At 50.8% G+C, this 19,302-nt stretch overlaps 1 protein-coding gene, 1 long non-coding RNA gene and 2 other non-coding genes across 5 annotated transcripts; 3 read left to right on the top strand and 1 right to left on the bottom strand.

Moving 5' to 3' along the window:
• Positions 1-449: 449 nt before the first annotated feature.
• ARL4D (ADP ribosylation factor like GTPase 4D) lies at positions 450-2,378 on the bottom strand. Its single transcript, XM_021681655.1, has 2 exons — positions 2,301-2,378; positions 450-1,742 (listed from the first exon to the last, which is right to left on the bottom strand). The coding sequence occupies exon 2, from the start codon at positions 1,647-1,649 to the stop codon at positions 1,044-1,046; it is 606 nt and encodes a 201-aa protein (XP_021537330.1). The 5' UTR covers positions 1,650-1,742; positions 2,301-2,378; the 3' UTR covers positions 450-1,043.
• Positions 2,379-12,398: 10,020 nt separating this feature from the next.
• Positions 12,399-16,756, top strand: LOC110580163. Of its 2 annotated transcripts, none has more exons than XR_002480318.2 (3): positions 12,399-12,566; positions 13,930-14,073; positions 16,111-16,756. It is a non-coding gene; the product is annotated as an uncharacterized LOC110580163 (long non-coding RNA). The 2 variants fall into 2 exon arrangements; XR_002480316.1 differs by lacking the exon at positions 16,111-16,756 and adding an exon at positions 14,180-14,237.
• On the top strand, positions 12,622-12,812 carry LOC123326807. Its single transcript, XR_006541348.1, has one exon. It is a non-coding gene; the product is annotated as a U2 spliceosomal RNA (small nuclear RNA).
• Positions 16,757-18,868: 2,112 nt separating the features above from the next.
• On the top strand, positions 18,869-19,059 carry LOC123326806. The gene has a single exon (XR_006541347.1). It is a non-coding gene; the product is annotated as a U2 spliceosomal RNA (small nuclear RNA).
• Positions 19,060-19,302: the final 243 nt, after the last annotated feature.

Genomic DNA, 19,302 nt, shown 5'->3' with positions numbered 1-19,302 from the left:
GCAGGATTCAGCACACGGAGATGGCTGAAAGCCAGGAAGGAATTACTTTCCATATTCACAGGATCCCCCAAGGTGGAAAAAAAAAACAGATCAGCCTGAGTGCCGAGGAGTGGGGGAGGATGAGAACAGAATGGCTCCTTGAGGACTTACCTATATAAACCTAGGAAAGTGTCCCCAAGGACCAGCTGGTATGAGGGGCAAGTAAGAGCCAGGGGATGAGGGGAGGGGGGAGGAAGCAGGAGAAAGAAGGGACACCCCCCAAAAAACCCTGCAGAAATCAGGTAATAGCTTGGGAGAGGGCAATTTCAACTCCATCTGTAATTTCCACCAGCCATCCCGTGTTTCCTTTGCAAATTCAGCTTCAAGATAAAACTCCCCCCACCCATTCCTGCCACCCATACAGAAATCTGGGACTACTCCTGGGGCTGGGTAAGAAAATGCCAGACCAAGGTAAGAGCTACAGTATCATCAGTCTTTAATAACTTATAGGCAAATGCTAAAAAATAGTTAATAATACTACAGAGGACACACACGGCTTATAAAAACAGTTGTGGATCTACAAATGTGGGGAAGGGTTCCTGGCACTTTCACACAGACACAAAAATAAAGACTATTGTGACTAGCATCCTTAGAAAAGCAGCCTGGGGGACACCCCAGTTGGGGGGCTGGAGGTGGGGAGACAGTCCTCGTTCATCCCAAATGCATTCTCCAAACAACCTTCTTTTGCTCCAAAACACATCTCATCAACAAGCCAGAGAAGAAAAGAAGAAACAGGGTCGAGGTAGAGTCACGGCTTACATTTAAGCCCCCCCAGTCCTGCAGCCCTCTTTTCTCCAGAGGTGGGAATGAGGGAGGGAGAGGAGAAGACATCCCATCTCCCCTCCCCTCCCCAATGCTGCACTAGAACAGGACCCCCAGTGTGCTCCTCGGTCCTTCATTGAGGCAGACAGGTCCTGCACCCCAGAGCTGAGGGAGGGGCCACAGGTTCCGCCTGGCTGTCCAGGTGTACAGACCCCTACTGGTGAGAAGGGGACAGCCTCGGGTCACCGTCTCTTCTTGCCTACCCGGGCTGCCTTCTTCCTCTTGAGGATCATCTCGTACAGGCGCTCCAGGCCCGGCTGCAGGCCCAGCCCGTCCACAGCACTGCAGCCCTGCACATGGGTGAGCGTGGCGGCTGCAAGCTCTCGGACCGAGAGCCTCTTCTCAACCTCTGCAGCGCTCAGTGCCCCAGGCTGATCCTGCTTATTGGCCAGCACGAGCACAGGCACGCCCTGGTTGTCCGAAGCCCGGCTGATTCGGTGTAGCTCCACCTTGGCCTCCTCCAGGCGCTCAGCCTCGGCAGCATCCACCACAAACACCAGCCCGTCTGTCCGACGTGTGTAGGAGCGCCACAGTGGTCGCAGCTTCTCTTGCCCCCCGACATCCCACACTTGGAAGGTGATGCCACGGGACCCTCCCAGGGGCACCCGGATCTTCTCTGTGTTGAAGCCTTTGGTGGGTACGCTCTGGACAAACTCCTTGAACTTGAGGCGGTAAAGGAGCGAGGTCTTTCCAGCAGAGTCCAGCCCAACGACCACGACATGCAGGGCCTGGAAGTGGGGCAAGAAAGAGGAGGCAGTGGGAGCCATCTCAGTCAAGTGGTTCCCCATGGTGAGCTCCAGCTAAGGTGCAGGTCAGGGGTACACAGGAGAGGCAGGAAGGTGGCCTTGAACTGCAGGCTTTGGGGACCCCGGCCGGGTTATCTGGACGGGAAAAAGTCATGGGAGAAAAAAAGGAGACGTTTAAAAATAAACATGAAATGTGCAACTTCTAGATCCTGTCCTAAATCAGTCGCCCATCCTTCCTTTTTAAAATTCCAGTTTTTGTTTTGTTTTTTAAACAGCTCCAAGTGTAACAGAGGCGCTCCCCACTTTCAGGGGAGACGAGATCTACAGAGACCCCCGAGGCCTGGACACAGGTTGGGGGGTGAGGCCTTGATCTGGAGATGGTCGGCTTCCCGCGCCTCTTCTCCGAGCTCGTGGCGCGGTCGCAGACTCAGAGACCCTCATTCCCCACGCGAGAATCCTCACAGGAAGGAGCAGGTCGGGCAGCGCCCCCCAATTAAGTTAGGGTACGGGCGCTCAGACGGGAGAGTAAGGCCCGCTCCCGCCTGCCCTCCAACGTCCCCAAGCGGTTGACACGACCCTCCTTAACACCGCGACCCCCTTCCCACTGTCCCGTGACACTTCGCCTTGCCCCGATCGCCGACTCCAGCTCCCCGCACCGGAGCCACCTCAGCTCCGCCTGAACAGCCCCTTTACCTTCCGGCAGCCGCACTCTCCCCAGGCCAGCCACCCGAGCCTCCACGCGAAACGGCACGCCCGCCCCCAGCGCGTGCCACCGCCGCCACCACCGCCGGCGCTGCTGCCACTGCGGAGCCGGCTCCGCGACTCCGCCTTAAAAAGCCGCGTGTAACGTCACGCAGCGCGGGCCAATGAGCAGTCCCGCGGCGGCGGGGAGGGGCGGGGAGGGGCGGGGCCTGGAGATACGTGCCCGGCGACCCCCGACAACCCAGCGAGGGACGTGTGCTCGATCAGTGAACGTTTTATTTGATCTTTTCTCCCATAGTCTAATATTTGGAGGTAAACTCGGGATGGAAAGTGAGAGGGACAGACGTGGCAGCGTTTGACTTGGAGAGGTGAAGAGCTTCGTAGTCCGCACGGCGGCATCCTCCTCCCCCCACCCCCCGCCCACCCCGAGATAGCCACTCCACTTACACACTGCCCCCGCCAGGGTCTGCTGGAGAGATGCTCACAAATCTTACTCCTTTATCTTTCCTAAGTCAGTGTTCAAACCTGTGTAACCCCGGAACCTCATGAAACAGCCTAAGCCTAAGCCCATTACCCCATTGATCCTCACAGCAGCCTGTAAGGTAGGGACTGGTGCTGTCTGCATTCTACAGGGGAGGAAAGCTCCGAAGGGTTCAATGACTTGTCTAAGGTCACCTAGCCAGGAAGTGGCTGAGCAAGGATCTGTCTGAATCCGGTGTCTGGGCCCCTGACGGCATAGCTATCCCTCCTCTCTCATCGGGAAGGCCATAGGGTTAGGCATCCTCAGCAGGAATCCCTCAACTGCTGGTTAGAGTGCTGACCAGAAGCAGACACTCCAAGGCCCTCCCTTGTTCAAATAGGTAAAGAGAGAATTCTTCACTCCTCAGGACTTTGATTGACCTCATTCATACTGTGTGCTCTGCCAGAGAGACTCTGCGGATATAGAGGATGCGGAGGCCACAGGGCCTGGCCTCAAAGGGCTTAAACTCTAGTGAAAAAAACAAGACTGGCCACTGACAGGGAACATTGGGCCTTTGTAAACCTGAGATAAGTCCTCGTAGGACTTCAGAGGAGGGAGAGAAGGTGTGAACTGGAAGCTTCTGGAAAGTTTTCTGTAAGTTAATGAGTCCTGTGTAGGATTGGTTAGGAGGGGGAGAGGACTGAGTGGCATCTCCCCAGCCATTGCAGCCTGATACGATCTGGGCAGCCCTGAAGAGGAGGAGATGTCACAAAAGGACAGTGTGACCAAAAGGATATCAGTGATTACCTGCAGGGGGAGGTAAGTAAAATTGAAGGAAGGGAGGAGAATCAAAGGAGAATAAGATCATAACCCTATTATTTCCTTTTTTACAAGGAGGCTGGATTCTTACATTTACTGTGTAATTCAGTATTAACCCTTTTTAAAGGTTATATTTGAGGGGGATGGGGAAAAGAGTAGGGGAAGTCACTGCTAGACAGGAGGGCCTAGCCCTTTCCTGCCCACTGGCCTCCCATCCGTTTAGCATCAGTCTGCCTTGCCACCTCCTGCTTCCCCCCCTCCTCTAAAACCAGCCACCTGGTTTCCCCAGCAATGCAAGGAGCCTCCTTGAATCCCCAAAGACATAAAGACCTTAGGAAATTAGTGTTACACTCCATATTGGGGCGGTGGCAGATTGCCACAGGAGCTAAGACACAGAGGTGGCCTGTGTTAGGAGAGGGAAAGACAGCAGGCCACGAAGTTGGAAACTACTACTGTGTTGAGTGGCCACTGCATGCCAGGCTCTGGTCTGAGAACTGTGCATACTTTTCCTTTTTGATTTTTTTTTAGTTTTAATTTTTTTAAAGTAAGCTCTACACCCAACGTGGGGCCTGAACTCACGACCCCAAGATCAAGAGCCACGTGTCCCACCCACCGAGCCAGCCAGGCACCCCATACTTACAAGAAGTAAGTATGGTTATTCCAGAAAGAAAGAAGCACTGAAAAGTTAGGTAATTTGTCCAAGGTGAGTCTGCTAGAAATTGGCCAAACTTGGCATTGAGCAAATGTTACAACACTGTGAAACTGAAAACACACAGTAATGAGAAACACAGATTGTCTCATGTTTCTTCTGCAACCTTTGAAACTTCCTGGGCCTCCCAACCGAGAGGGAAATTGTCACTTGATTATCTGATAAAAGCGATAAAACTGGCAATCCTACTCCACCCTTCATCTTTCTGGTTTGCCAGAGGTGTTGATGAACAAATGGGGAGGAAGAGGTGGGGCAGGGAGAGGTGAGGGAAGGGGCCCAGCTTCTCAGGGCAGCACTAGGCTGTGGGCTTACTGCAATTTGTCCCCTTTAAATGGAAACTCCAGTTCCCCACACACACACACACACACACAAACACACATACCCTGTCCCCAGGGAGCCTTGCTCCATTAATGACCATGTTCCTTCCTGGCAACCTCACCTCTGCAGCCCTTTCTCTCCACAAGATCACAGCCCAGGACCTCCTGTATTGGGGGATTCACTGCAGAGAACATTTGAACATTTGTACATTGAACAATCATATATGGAGTGCCTGCTAGGTTCTGAGCATACAGCCCTGAGTGAGATGGATAAGGACCTGCCCTCTTGGAGTGTACATTCTAGAGGGGAGAGACAGGCAATGAATAAAGAAGATGGTTTCAGATGGTGATACTTGCCATCAATGGAAATAAAACAGGGAGATGTGTCAGAGAGAAACTTGGGAAAGAAACTACTTCAGAGTGGAGGGAGCAGGCTGCTCAGGAAGGCTTCTCCAATAGGTGACATTAGAGCCAAAGCTTAAGTGACAGGGGTCAGGTCAGCGTTCAAAACAGAATGACTAGCTGGGAGCTACCCGCTTCCTTCTGTGGGCTCCCCCACGTGGATGAGATTCCAGCTGCTATGTCATCGTTCGTCCCCAGAGCTGTCTCCCCACCAGACGAAGCCCTGAGCCCAGGAGCTGGTTCCTGTCATCTACAGTTCCAAGGTGCCCAGCGCTGTGCCTGGCACACAACAGACAGTCAGGAAATCTTGCATAAATTCATGGATGCATGACAAAATGATTAAATGTACTGAGGGGTGTCCCTGAGCATGAGAACCAAACATCTATCCTTAGCCTGGGAGATTCCTGGTCTGGGGTTCCTCAGCCCTTGAGGGTTCTGTTGATACTGGGCTAGCCAGGAATGCCTATAAAACCCTGCATTTCCGGGCAAGGTCTAGGTAGTATTGAACTCTTGGGTCTTTATTGAGGATGAGGAACTTCTTAGAGGAGGAAAAACAGAGGCCAGGGGTGAGGATGACACTGGAGAGAGAGGCCCCCGTCAAGGCCTGGTGTGCTGAAACCCTGGGCGGAGAGTCAGGGTGAGTCCTGTCCCTCACCAGTAGACTGGCTTGGAAAAGTCACTTGGCCCCCCCAGGGCTTAGGCGATTCCAGGTCCCGTCCCCCACCAACAGTCCATACTCAGGAATAGCCGAGGATAGAAGATGAAGGAGCTCACCAAGGAAGAGGCTGAGAACATCTTTGTCTCCACAGTACCCTAAACAAATACCTGTCTCAGCGCACAAATGAAGGGAGGAAAGGAGTCTGCAGGAGTGAGCAGTGAGGGAGGGAAGCCAAAGAAGCAGCAAGCAGCTTGGGAATCACAAAGACCCGTCTGTCTATCTATCTATCTATCTATCTATCTATCTATCTATCTATCTATCTATCTATCTTTCTTTCTTTCTTTTTCTTTCTTTCTTTCTTCCTTTCTTTCTCTCTCTCTCTCTTTCTTTTTCTTTCTTTCTTTCTTGTAAGCTCTCTGCCCAATGTGGGACTGGAATTCTCAACCCCAAGATCAAGAGTCACATGCTTGGGGCGCCTGCGCGGCTCAGTCTGTTAAGTGTCTGCAGACTCAGCCTGCTTCTGTCTCTTCCTCTGTCCCTCCCTCCCCCCGACCCCGCTCGTGCGCTCTCTTTCTCTCTCAAATAAATAAATAAATCTTAAAAAAAAAAAGGTCACATACTCTACAATTGAGTCAGCCAGGTGCCATTTTTCTTTTTCTTATTTTTTTTTTTTTTAAGGTTTATTTCTTTGAGAGAGAGCAAGAGAGCAAGGGGAGGGGCGGCGGGGGGAGAGTGAATCCTCAAGCTGACTCCCTGAGGAACGTGGAACCCGACTCGGGGCTCAATCCCACGACCCTGAGACCATGACCAGGAGACCACAGTGTGAGCGTAAACCAAAAGTCGGCCACTCAACCGACTGAGCCGCTCAGGCGCCCCCTCAAAGACCCATTTTTCAAATCCTAGCTTTATTTCCTCAAGAACAAAATGGAGAAAACACAACCTACCTCTTAGAATGAGTGTGAAATGAAAAAAAAAAAATGTGTGTAAGGGCCCCATAGGCACCCTTCTCCAGTCAGGGGGCCCTTTCAGATGCAACTCTCCCAAAACCCAGTCCCAGGGCCCCAGCCTTAGGGCTAGAAAGGAGCAGATGCTGCCCCCTGGTGGATATGTTTGTCACTGACTGATCCCTGAAGAAAAGTGGAGGAGTAGAGGGGAAGTTATATGCATGTAAGTTATATGCAGGTTCCTTTGCCTCCTTCTGGAGTCTTCCTTTCAGACAGAGCCTTTCCTGCAGTTTGAGACTGGGAATGAAAAATCTACTCTCTTCAAGTTTTTCTGTGGAGCTGAGATCAGATTTAAATGAACATGATTGGAAGGGCACCTGGGTGGCCCAGTAGGTTAAGAGTCCCAGCTCCGGGCTTGACCTCAGGGTCGTGAGTTCAAGCCCCGCATTGGGCTCCATGCTCAGTGTAAAGCCTACTTAAAAAACAAAAACAAACAAAAAACATTATTTGAGCAGAAAATCTAATTTCAATTACATTTCCCATACTGTTACTGAAGGCCTAATGACAGATGCAGAGAAGGCTGAGGCAGGAGGAAGCTCTAGGGCAGGGAAGGTTATGAGCTCAGTGGCAGCCATGTTTGGGTGTCTGTGAGGACGGATGTGCAGCGTGCATTTGCGCAGGAGCTTGGCACTCAGGGGAGGGCTGGAGGAAGGGATTTGGGTGGTCAGCCAGAAACAGCAACGAGAGCCCCAGGAGGGTGATAATAATCTGGAAGCAAGGAACAACCAAAATGAGAGAGTGAGAGAAGGGAGAAAGCCAGGTCCATGCTCCAGAGGGAAGAGGGTGACTGCCCAGGTATCCAAGCTAGGTGGGTTCTTCGGAGCATTCGCAACAGGGGCCAGTCCCCCATGACCTCATCCATTTGATTCAGTCTTTCTCCACTGATGGGGGGGTTTCTCTGCCAAGCCCTCCATGTTGTCTTGCACACACGGAGTGGTAGTGTAGCTTCAAACCGTGGTTCTCAAATTTGAGAGTATATCAGAATCATCTAGAGGACTTACCAAAAACACAGATTGCTGAGCCCCACCTCCAGAATTTCTGATTCAGTCGGTCTTGGGTTCACAGGCCCAAAAATGTGCATTTATAGCAACTTCTCAGGTAATACTGATGATGCTGGTCTGGGGGCCAAACTACGAGGACCACTGGCTTAAAAGATGAGTTCCAGTCCTGACTTTAACATTTCCAGTGAGCCCTCAACCTCTTCATCTGTAAAATGGGATAATACTTACCTCACATGGTTGTTATGAGAACTGAACAAGGTTAGGGCACCTGGGTGGCTCAGATGGTTAAGCGTCTGCCTTCGGCTCAGGTCATGATCCCAGGGTCCTGGGATCGAGTCCCGCATCGGGCTCTCTGCTCCTTGGGAGCCTGCTTCTCCCTCTGCCTCTCTCTCTCTCTGTCTCTCATGAATAAATAAATAAAAATCTTTAATAAAAAAAAAAAGAACTGAACAAGATTAAATGTGTGAAGTGGTCCGCAAAGGGCTTGGCCTATATTAAGTCTTCTATGCCTGTAGCTGTCATGATAATTCTATTAAATTAGTTTATCTCAACCAATAACAAAAAAAAATTTGACCCAGGAAACCAGTTTAATATGGAATATCTTCCCCAGATAACACACAAAGTGACATGTACAAATTGATCCTTGGCTGCCATTTTTTCCCCAATGTATATGACTTAAAGCATTGCTTTTTAGAATTTCATGTGCATATGAACCTCCTGTGGACCCTATTAAAATGCAGATTATGGTTCAGTAGGTGTTATAGACTGACTTGTGCCCCACCCCCCAGTTTATATATTGAATATTCAATATTTTATTCCAATATATATTCAATATTTATACATTGATGCCATGTATAAATGGCATCATTGCCATTTATACAAGTGTATAATGTGTGATGGTATTTAGAGGGGAGGCCTTTTGGAGGGTAATGGTTAGATGAGGTCATGAGAGGGGGACCCTCAGGATGGGATTAGTTCCCTTAGAAGAGGCACCAGAGAGCTTGTTCTCTCTCTACCACACGGAGAAGGTGGCCATCTGTGAGCCAAGAGGGACCTCACCAAAGCCCTACCAGGCTAGCAGGCTGAACTGGGACTTCAGAGTCCTCCGCTGTGAGAAAAGAAATTTGTTATTTAAGGGCCCGACCGGTCTATGGTATTTTGTTATGGTCGCCAGAGCAAACTAAGACAGTAGATCTGATGTGGTGCCCAAATTTCTGCATTTCTAACCAGCTCCCAGGTAGTACAGATGCTGATGTTCACAGACCACACTTTGAGCAGCAAGGGTCTAGAACAGATTAATAGAAAGTTACCCTAAAGGCTGTGCATTTTCCCTGACGATGAGTACTTTAAATGTTCTCCTGCAAATCTACAACAGAGATCTGTTATAATCCCAGGCTTCTAATGGGTCTAGAGGCTTATTATCCCAAGCCTCTAATGGGTCTCTCCTCAGCAATCATTGTTAGATAAAGGAATGAATGAACTAAGAATTTTGTCTGACAGCTGGCCACCTTGCCTACTGGGAAGACCTTTGGACTTGGAAGACTTTTGGAAATACCCAGGGTGAGTCAGGCAGCTTCTGTGAGCTGGATTTGCTCTCTGAGACCTGGGGACATTAACACTTCTCAAGGGTGTTGTAGAGATTAAATGAGGGACACCTGGTTGGCCCAGATGGTGGAGTGTGTCTCTTGATCTCAGGGTTGTGAATTCAAGCCCTAACTTGGGGGTAGAGTTTACTTTTTTTTTTTAAGATTAAGTAAGACTGTGACCATGAATGTGCCATAAACAGCATCTGGCTCACACACAGGGACACTAAAAAAAAAGTCACAGAGAAGAGTTGAGCCCCATGAACAAGTTTCTTGGCCTCTGAATTGGAACTCCTGTTGGCCTCCTCCACCTGGAGGTTCTGGGTAGCTAGTGGGGTCTGCAGCAAGCCCAGCGGGAGGAAAAGAATACAGAGGGAGAGGGGGCAAGAGATGGGAAAAAATATATCTTGGTATAGTTTCTATTTAATTTTATATGTTAGCTTGAGAACCACTTTTTACTTTCTGTGAATTGTCTGTGCCTGGCCTTTGCCCATTTTTTTTAACTGTATGTTTTGTTTTTTATAATTATTTTCTGTCATTAATCACCTGTAGCATGATGTGACATACCTGGGCAGGTGCTGGAAATAGAGAGGGGCCAGACCCCGTTTCTGCTCTTGGGGCTCATCCAACTTGGGATGGGGACTAAGACACCTGCCCAAATGGCCAGAACACCAGGCAGGACAAGAAGGCCAGTGAGAGATGAACAAATGCTTGGGGTGTTCAAACCATAGCAACGCCCTCTCAGCAAAACCAAATTAGTGAGTATAGTAAGATGGTCTGATACAAACAGATCTGAACAGAGACCAGGGGATTAGAAGGACTGAAGAGTCATGTAGGGTACAAGCTAAGCACATTATGTATTGTTTCGTGTGACTCTCATGCATTCATTCAACAAATTTTGGGGTTTTTTAAGATTTTATTTATTTATTTGACAGAGAGAGACACAGTGAGAGAGGGAACACAAGCAGGGGGAGCGGGAGAGGGAGAAACAGGCTTCCCGCTGAGCAGGGAGCCCCCCTTGGGACTGGATAACAGGACCCTGGGATCATGATGTGAGCCGAAGGCAGACGCTTAACGACTGAGCCACCCAGGCGCCCCTCATTCAACAAATATTTATCAGGCGCTATATATGTGCTGAGCACTGTCTGAGGTGCTGGGGATAGAGTAGCAACAAAACCTCTACCAAGGTGAGAAGCAAATAAACCAATAATATGTGTATATTCGTGAATATATCTAAATAAATTGTCTTAAAATATTATTTTTTAAAGATTTTATTTATTTATTTGACAGAAAGAGAGAGCAAGCACAAGCAGGGGGAGCAGCTGAGGGAGAGGGAGAAGCAGGCTCCCCACTGAGCAGGGGGCCCCCCTTGGGACTGGATACCAGGACCCTGGGATCATGACTTGAGCCAAAGGCAGACGCTCAACCCACTGAGCCACACAGGCATCCCCGATCTTAAAATATTATTAATTTAATTGTTATTTATTAATTATTAAGAGTTTTGGGGGGGACATTCTCTTAAATGGCCCCCCCAAGGAGGGGGGCCTCATTGGCCTCACCACAATCCTGGCCCTGGATAATTACAATAATATCCACCTTGTAGGGTTGTCGAGTGAATTAAGTGAGGTAATACATAGAGCACTCGGCCCAGGGGCTGGCAACACCTGAGAACAGGCTCTCCATCCTGCAGGGTGAAGTGACTGACTGGGTTTCCGTCTTACATCCATGATACCTTCTAGTTTGTCTGAGATCAAATGAAAGAAATATTAACGACCCCAAGTAAACTGAAGTTCTCTAGGGGCGCCTGGGTGGCTCAGTTGGTTACGCGACTGCCTTCGGCTCGGGTCGTGATCCTGGAGTCCCGGGATCGAGTCCCGCGTCGGGCTCCCTGCTCAGCAGGGAGTCTGCTTCTCCCTCTGACCCTCCTCCCTCTCGTGCTCTCTGTCTCTCATTCTCTCTCTCGCAAATAAATAAAATCTTAAAAAAAAAAAACCAAAAACTGAAGTTCTCTAGGAAGGAGAATATGAAAGGTAAATGCTGACTGAGCAGCCAGCTGCAGTCTTTGCCACAAGGAAACATCAGGGGAGGGGGTTTAGGAAGTGATTGGCCTTGATACCCAGAGCATCCCTGACAGTCATCTCTCCTCTGTCGTGTGCCACCACCCCTGACCAGATCTTCCAGCCCCATCACCCCTGGACCAGGCCAGTAGCCTCCTAATTGCCTCTCTGATTCAGTCTGACCTGGGGATCACTTCTTCACTCAACAAACGTTTGCTGCCCACCTACTACCTGCCAAGCACTAAGCTAGTGATGGGATACAGAGATAAATACTGATGAGGGTCACCTCCCTCAATGATCTCAGATTTCAAGTGGGGGAGATCAAGGATTGCCCGAAAAGGTAGTGAGTGGTGTACCTGAAACGAATTAGCAGGTGGGATGAAATGCATGAGGACTGCTCATCAGACCGGAGGTAGGGTATAGAAGGGTCTTTAAAGAAAGCTTCCAGGGGGAGGTGACACCCAAGCGGAATCCAGATATCTGCATAAGCAGCCAAGAGAGGAAGACGTGAAGGCAAACGATGTCCCAGGCGCAGGGAGCTTTACGTACGAAGCCCAAGATACGATTCATTCTCCCAGAAGCACGGATAGACCCCGGTACTGGAGTTTGAGAAAATCCCTCCAGCGGCCCAGCCCGGCCTCCGGATGTGACACGCCTCCTCTCTCCGCACTTTCTATGATCTGCCTTCCGCCTTGCAGGGAGGCTACCCTCCCCGCTCCGGGAAGCCCCTCCTCCAGACCTTCCGCACCCCTAACTCAGAACGAGCTCCTCAACTGGCAGGTACGAGAATCGTCTTTCCGCCGGCGTAGGACCGACTTAATACGATACAGTCCAAGCGTTTCTAGTGACTACGTCTTGCGACTCTTCTTCAGGACGAACCCCGCCAACAGCTCCCTTCCACAGGCCCCTATTGCCGTCACCCCCAACTCTCTTTGGTCCTGTCTTTTCTCTCCGTCTGTACCCAAGTTGAGACCGAGCCCCCGCATCCCGGATTCAATGCCCCGCCCTGACGGTCAGCCCGCTGTGGCCACGCCTCCCGGGGCGGGAAAAAGGCGGGCCATTCAAATTAGATATGGCGTTACAGAGAGAGAGAGAGAGAGAAAGACAGACAGACAGACGTAGCAACGACAGACGCACCAATCTTAAAATGTAGAGAACTAAAAACTCTGCACCAGGGCGGTGACTGCCATAGCACTGTCCGAGAAGCGAGGGAAGCGAGCGGTGGGATGAGCGCGACTTGGCTCACCGTGAGTGCGATATGGCTGGCGACGGGGCGGTGGCGGCGAGGGCGGGGCGTCGGGCATCGCTTCTCGGCCTTTTGGCTAAGATCAAGTGTAGTATCTGTTCTTATCAGTTTAATATCTGATACGTCCTCTACCCGAGGACAGTGTATTAAGCGGATTTTTGGAGCCGGGAGATGGACTAGGAGCTTGCTCCGTCCACTCCGCGCATCGACCCGGTATTGCAGTACTTCCGGGAACGGTGCACCCCTCGGGGGTTAAATATGCGGTGACTAATAACAGTGTTAGCGTGTTATAGCGGGCTTTTAGGGTTCTTTTTGGGGTTTTTTTTCCCCGTAGTGTGTTCGCTTAGCTCTTTCCGGGGTTTTGAACTATCCGTTGCTCGGCGTTCTGTAGCTCTCCTATTCGGTAGGGCGTTTTGGGAGAAGAAGTTTGGATAGGAAACCTGCCGGGAACCGTGACTCTTAAACTGAACAGGGTTTTCTGTTTTTCACTCCCAGGCTGAACCCGGAAGGAGCTACACCTTTTTCTAGTGGTTGGTGTAGGGACAAACTGACAAGGTCTCTTTTCTTATCTCCCACCTTCTTTCTCTTTCTCTCTCCTCTTTCCGCTCTCCTCTCTCGTCTTCTCTCTTTTCTCTTCTATCCAGCCCAGCGCTACACCTGAGTCTGTCCCCAAGTCTAGTTAGCTGGAAGCTCCTTCTAAAGCTCAGTTTTCTCATCTGTTGAACAGGGATCGGTTTGATCCATTTTATCACAGTGTGCATGGGAATAAGGACCCACCAATAACCAAATGTAAAACCTCCAGTCAAGAGTAAGGGTCCGCTCATGCTGCTGGAGGAAGAAGAGGAAGAAACCTGAAGAAGTTGAGAGGTGGGCCTTGGCAACCTTAGTTTCTTCAGATGTAAAATACCATAAATAACACCTTCTCTTTGGGATTGTTGAAAGACCAAAAAGAAAATGTGGGGGTTAGCTGGCACACAGTGGGTGCTAAATAATGGCAGGCAAGTTTTGAAGCCCCGTCCTTGGTTGAGTCGAACTAGTTTTACGGGTCTAGTCTAGCTGGACACGCAACTTGCTCTCCAGCACACAAACCCTTAATATTTTAGCCCCAGGATCCTGAACACATTTGGGGTGGGAGGTTGGGGGGCAGGCACTCCGCTGGCCCACATGCATTGCCTCGATCATCTGTAACTCTGGGGTAGTCCTACGTCCAAGGTTTTCAGGCTTGGAGTAACACCCACCCGTGTCAGAGAAATACAGTGGAACAGCTCCACGCTTCATTGTTCACGTCTCTCAGGGAACGTTCAAGTGCATGTAATTAATGACCCTGAGTTTTTCCTGTGCTTTTTTTATTATCTCCTCTCCAGTTCTTGGAGGCTCCACAGTCACTAACAACCTAAAAAGATAAACGAAACATTTAGCTCATGTGTTATGGGCACCCTCCTTTTCTCTGTCTCACCGCCAGAAGATTCTAGAAACTGCTTTGCAGACTCTCCTCGGGGCCTTAGAAGGTAAGGGTGAGAGAAGAATGGTGAGGAATTGGGTTGCGTATATTGGTGGTGAGAGTGGAGGTCCGGAAAACTGTGTTTGCTGCTTCTCTCTGTCTCTCTCCCTCAGCCATCAGGTCCCGTCGCAGAACACTTGGTGCATTCCAGGAGAGTCTTGTTAAAAAGCCTGCGGTTCTGCATCTCCAACACGCTCACGGGACCCCGGTGCTGCTGGTCTGGGGACGACACTTTGAGCAGCGAGACTGTGGCAAACTGTCCCACCTCGAGTCATTTTTATTCATTTATTTATTTCAGGTTTTATTTATTTATTGGACAGAGAGAGACACAGCGAGAGAGGGAACACCAGCAGGGGGAGTGGGAGAGGGAGAAGCAGGCTTCCCGCGGAGCACGGAGCCCGATGCGGGGCTCGATCCCAGGACTCTGTGATCATGACCTGAGCCGAAGGCAGACGCTTAACGACTGAGGCACCCAGGCAGCCCTCGAGTCATTTTTAACACAGGGTATATGTGGCCCCAGCTTAGCCGGCTGTTGCTGGAAAAAACAATCTCCTTTCCCCACTGCAAAGTCTGACCGACTAACCCGGTGGTTCTGATGCCAGTCATAGAAGTAAAAGCTTCTGTTTGTAACTGGGGAAAAGGAGAAAGGGAGAAGGACTGAGGGGGAGAGGGAAGGGTCAGAGAGAAGGACGAGGAAGTCCGAGGAAACAAAACGGTTGGTCTCTCCAACCAGGTCTCTTCAAGTAGGTATGAAAGCTGAGGTGATGGAAAGAACCTGATGGAGCTGTGTAAGAGGACAGTGGGGACACTGAAATGAAGGCAGGGCCGCCGCAGGACCAGGCAGAGCGGGTGCGGTGGGGCCTGGACTTGAGGATGCTGGCAGGAACCCAACAGCCCTCTGGAGCCGAAGGACGGAACACTTGGGGGCACCTGGAGTTGGCAGCCTTGGCACGGGCAGACGTTCTCTGGTTGTGCATAGGCTTCCCCAACAGCTCTGTGAGGAGCGGATGGGGTTGAAGGGCAGCAGGAGAGGACTGGGAGAGCATGGCAGATGCCCCTGGCTGAGCACGGGGACAAGGTCACGTTCACCTGTGTGATCCCAGGGCCCACGCGGTGACAGGTGCAGAGCAGGTGTGACACCAAAGAATCAGTTGAATCAGAAATTTGTGGGGCGCCAGACGTCCATGAGAGGCAATGGACTCTGAAAAACAAACTGAGGGTTCTAGAGGGGAGGGGGGTGGGAGGATGGGTTAGCCTGGTGATGGGTATTAAGGAGGGCACGTTCTGCATGGAGCACTGGGTGTTATGCACAAGCAATGAATCATGGAACACTGCATCTAAAACTAATGATGTAAGGTGTGGTGATTAACATAACAATAAAAAATTTAAAAAAAATTTGGGGGGTGCCTGGGTGGCCCAGTCGTTAAGCGTCTGCCTTCGGCTCAGGTCATGATCCCGGGGTCCTGGGATCGAGCCCCGCGTCGGGCTCCCTGCTCAGCGGGAAGTCCGCTTCTCCCTCTCCCTCTCCCCCTGCTTGTGTTCCCTCTCTCCCTGTGCCTCTCTCTGTCAAATAAATAAGCAAAATCTTTTAAAAAAAACCCAAAAAACTTTAAAATTAATTTACGATTCTATTTAAAGATTTATTTGAAAGAGAGAGAGCGCACGCGAGTGAGAGGGCAGAGGGAGAAGGAGAGAGAATCTCGGACTCCGCCGAGCTGAGCACTGAGCAAGGATGCCAGGACCCTGCGATCGCGACCTGAGCCGAAACCAGTGTCAGACACTTAACTGACTGCGCCATCCAGGAGCCCCCGAACCAAAATTTTTAAAAAACAGGTTATGAGAAGGTTTTTCAAAACAAAAATCCAGGGGCGGCCTGGCTGGCTCAGTCGGTAGAGCGTGCGACTCTTGATCTCAGAGTTGGAGGATATAGAGATTACTTAAACATAAGGTCCTAGAAAAGAAAAAAGAAAAGAAAAAAAAAAGCAAAGAAACATCCAGAAATAGATGTAAATATATATGAGGACTTTTTTTTTATATGATACAGGTGGCATCTGAAACCGATGACTAGATGGGCCATTCCATATATGATGCTGGGACAACTGGGTAGCCATCCAGAAAAAAAGTCCGATTTATACGGGAACGCATATACTAGGACAAATACGAAGTGAACTAGAGGTGGGAATGCAAACAAGATCAACAAGTCAAAGGACGATGGGCAAAGACTATGAACACTCGGTTCACAGAAAACAATAGCGGATCTTAACCACACGGAAAGATGAACAACCTTGCTCGTAAAGTCACGACTGGATATTATATTACGCGAGAGTCTGATAACAGGACGGTTGGGCAAGGCTGTGGGAAACAGGCGCCGGCCGAGAAAGCTGGCTGTGCTCTTCGAGTCTCTGTCCCCGGCTTATCATTCCCAACTCCCCTGAAGCGACAGTCAGGGGGTCCCTGGGGGGTTTGCAGGACATTTGGACAAGGGCCTGACCGTCACATCTTGGTGTGGCCCTAACTTTGCAAGCACTTTGGTCTGTGGCCATTGATGTGAGCTGGCTAAGGGACACCCACGTTACCCAAACTCACAAGGAGCCGGTGCAGGAACTAGGACGGGAAATCATTTTTAAAGATATTTTATTTATTCATCTTTAAGTAGGCTCCACACCCAACATGGGGCTTGAACTCAGACCCTGAGATCAAGAGTCCCGTGCTCCACCGACTGAGCCAACCAGGCGCCCCCTAGAATGGGAAATCATTACTTTACCATGGGAAATACTCCTTTGCCATGACAGAACACGCAGCTCTGCAATCCGAAGCACCTCATTCTAAAGATCAAAACGCCCGCAAAGTTAACTTAGTGAGCACACGATGGCCTCGTAAGCGTGAGAGCGAGCAGAACTGTAGTAGAACACAGCGAAGGTTCTGAGTATCACAAGCCACAAGAGGTTTGCTAATCCCTTTGTATATGTACGGATCCCGTGATATACTATTTATTCATTCATTTATTCGACTAAATAGACTAAGCGTCCGGGTGCTGTTCAAAGCGCTGGAGATGTAAATGTGGACAACACAGACCAAGATCCCTGCTCTAGAGCTTACACGCTGTTGAGCTAAAAGGCAATAGACACGTGTTTAAACGTGGAGGGATCCCGTGCTACGGGATAAAAGAAAGCCAGGTAAGGGAGAAGCCGGGGCCCTGGGTGGAGGAGGGAAGATGAAGCCCAGGAGTCTATGCGGGCTGTTCATATTCTCACTTTCTACATGAGGAGGCTGCAGAGCAGTGACTTGCCTGAGACACTTTCCCTGTGTTTGGCTCTCCCAGATGTTCTATATCCCAAACATGTCCCGTCAGTCCCAATAGTGATGTGCAATAATTTCTCATGTCATCATCTCCCAGTTTAGAGATAACGGGTGGAAGGGGGAGGGTGAATCGAGGAGGCCAAGGAACACACTAGGTCACACTAGGTGAACCGGGCTTAGAGGCCAGGTATTCGGAGCCCATGCTCTTAGGTGCTGCAGCAGACGGCGGCTTCCGGCCCGTCCCGTCTGCGGGAAGAAGACCTGTGTGTCGGGCTCAGCAACACTTAGTCTCCTCGGGGGCTGCACACACAAGAATCACTCTTCTCGGGGCGCCTGGGTGGCGCAGTCGTGAAGCATCTGCCTTCCGCTCGGGTCATGATCCCAGGGTCCTGGGATCGAGTCCTGCACCGTGCTCCCTGCCCAGCGGGAAGCCTGCTTCTCCCTCTCCCACCCCCCACCCCCCGCTTGTGTTCCCTCTCTCGCTGTCGCGCTCTGTCAGATAAAGAAATAAAACCTTTAAAAAAAAAAAGAATCGCTCTTCTCCTTTCTTGGTGCCCTTTCTAGGCCCTGTGCTCTCGGCTTCCCAGGCCCAGCCGGCCTCTTCCACTAAGCCAACGGTGTGGTCGTGGGCGAGTTGCTCCACCTCTGTGCCTCAACTGCTCCATCTGTAGGTAAACTTTGCAAGTCTGACATGAAGAAAGCACTGAGCACGGGTGTGACCCAAACAAGAAGCGTGTCTATTTTATTGCGTACATCGCTCCATCTCTTCAGTGGTGCCTCGTGGGACCCAGGACCCATATTCTAGATGACTGCCACCAAGGTCACCTCATTAGCTACGTCTGCGTTCCCTAAATCCCTTTAAGGGAGGTACGAAGGTTACCACTTCTCCACTGGGGAAACGGAGGCTCAGGAGGTGAGGTAGTTTGCCCACGGGCCCTGCTGATGGGGCAGGGTGGCCACCCTGTCAGGGCCCCATCTCGGGTCCCAACTTGACTCTGGAGCCCTTTCCAGGTGACCCCAGCCGGGCACTTCTGGGTTGGTTCCCAGCGGCCTGGACCCAGGAAGCCTGTAGGGTCCTACCGTGATGACCCGACGAGTGTCCTGGAAACGCGAGCCACTCTGCCCCAGGCCCTTCCACAGCCCCCCCTCTCCCGACACATCCCCAATTCCCTTGGTCCTCCCCTCAGGCCAGCAAAAGCTTTACACCGAGGAGGGAGCTGGGCCGCCGCCCAGGTTCCTCTCCGGCGCGGCCACGCCTCCCTGCGCGGAAGGGGCGGGGCATTCAAATTAGAAATGGCGCTCCGGGGCGAGCGACGGAGCAACGCCAGACGCACCGTTCCCCTTTTAAAATGTAGAGAACTAAAAACTGCACCAGGGCGGTGACTGCCATAGCACTGTCCGAGAAGCGAGGGAAGCGAGCGGTGGGATGAGCGCGACTTGGCTCACCGTGAGTGCGATATGGCTGGCGACGGGGCGGTGGCGGCGAGGGCGGGGCGTCGGGCATCGCTTCTCGGCCTTTTGGCTAAGATCAAGTGTAGTATCTGTTCTTATCAGTTTAATACCTGATACGTCCTCTACCCGAGGACAGTATATTAAGCGGATTTTTGGAGCTGGGAGATGGACTAGGAGCTTGCTCCGTCCACTCCGCGCATCGACCCGGTATTGCAGTACTTCCGGGAACGGTGCACCCTTTGGGGTCTATAAATGTCTGGTACCTAATGACAGGCTGTTTTTGTTGTCGTGGTTTCATCTCATTTTTTTTTCTTTTTTTCTTTTTGAGGCGTATTGAGTTGGTTTTCAGAAGTGCTTTCCTTGCCGCTACTGAGGTTGTGAATACTGTCCTGCAATAAAAACTTCCATGGACTCGTTTCTTGTTCGGTAGGGTTCTATGTTTTGCTTTTTTCTCGCTTTTGGGTTACAATCGGGAAGAATTGTC

Source organism: Neomonachus schauinslandi, chromosome 15, assembly GCF_002201575.2.
Source record: "Neomonachus schauinslandi chromosome 15, ASM220157v2, whole genome shotgun sequence".
Classification (NCBI taxonomy): Eukaryota; Metazoa; Chordata; class Mammalia; order Carnivora; family Phocidae; genus Neomonachus; species Neomonachus schauinslandi.
Note: the sequence above shows the minus strand (reverse complement) of the source record. Positions and strands in the feature narration are given on the sequence as shown.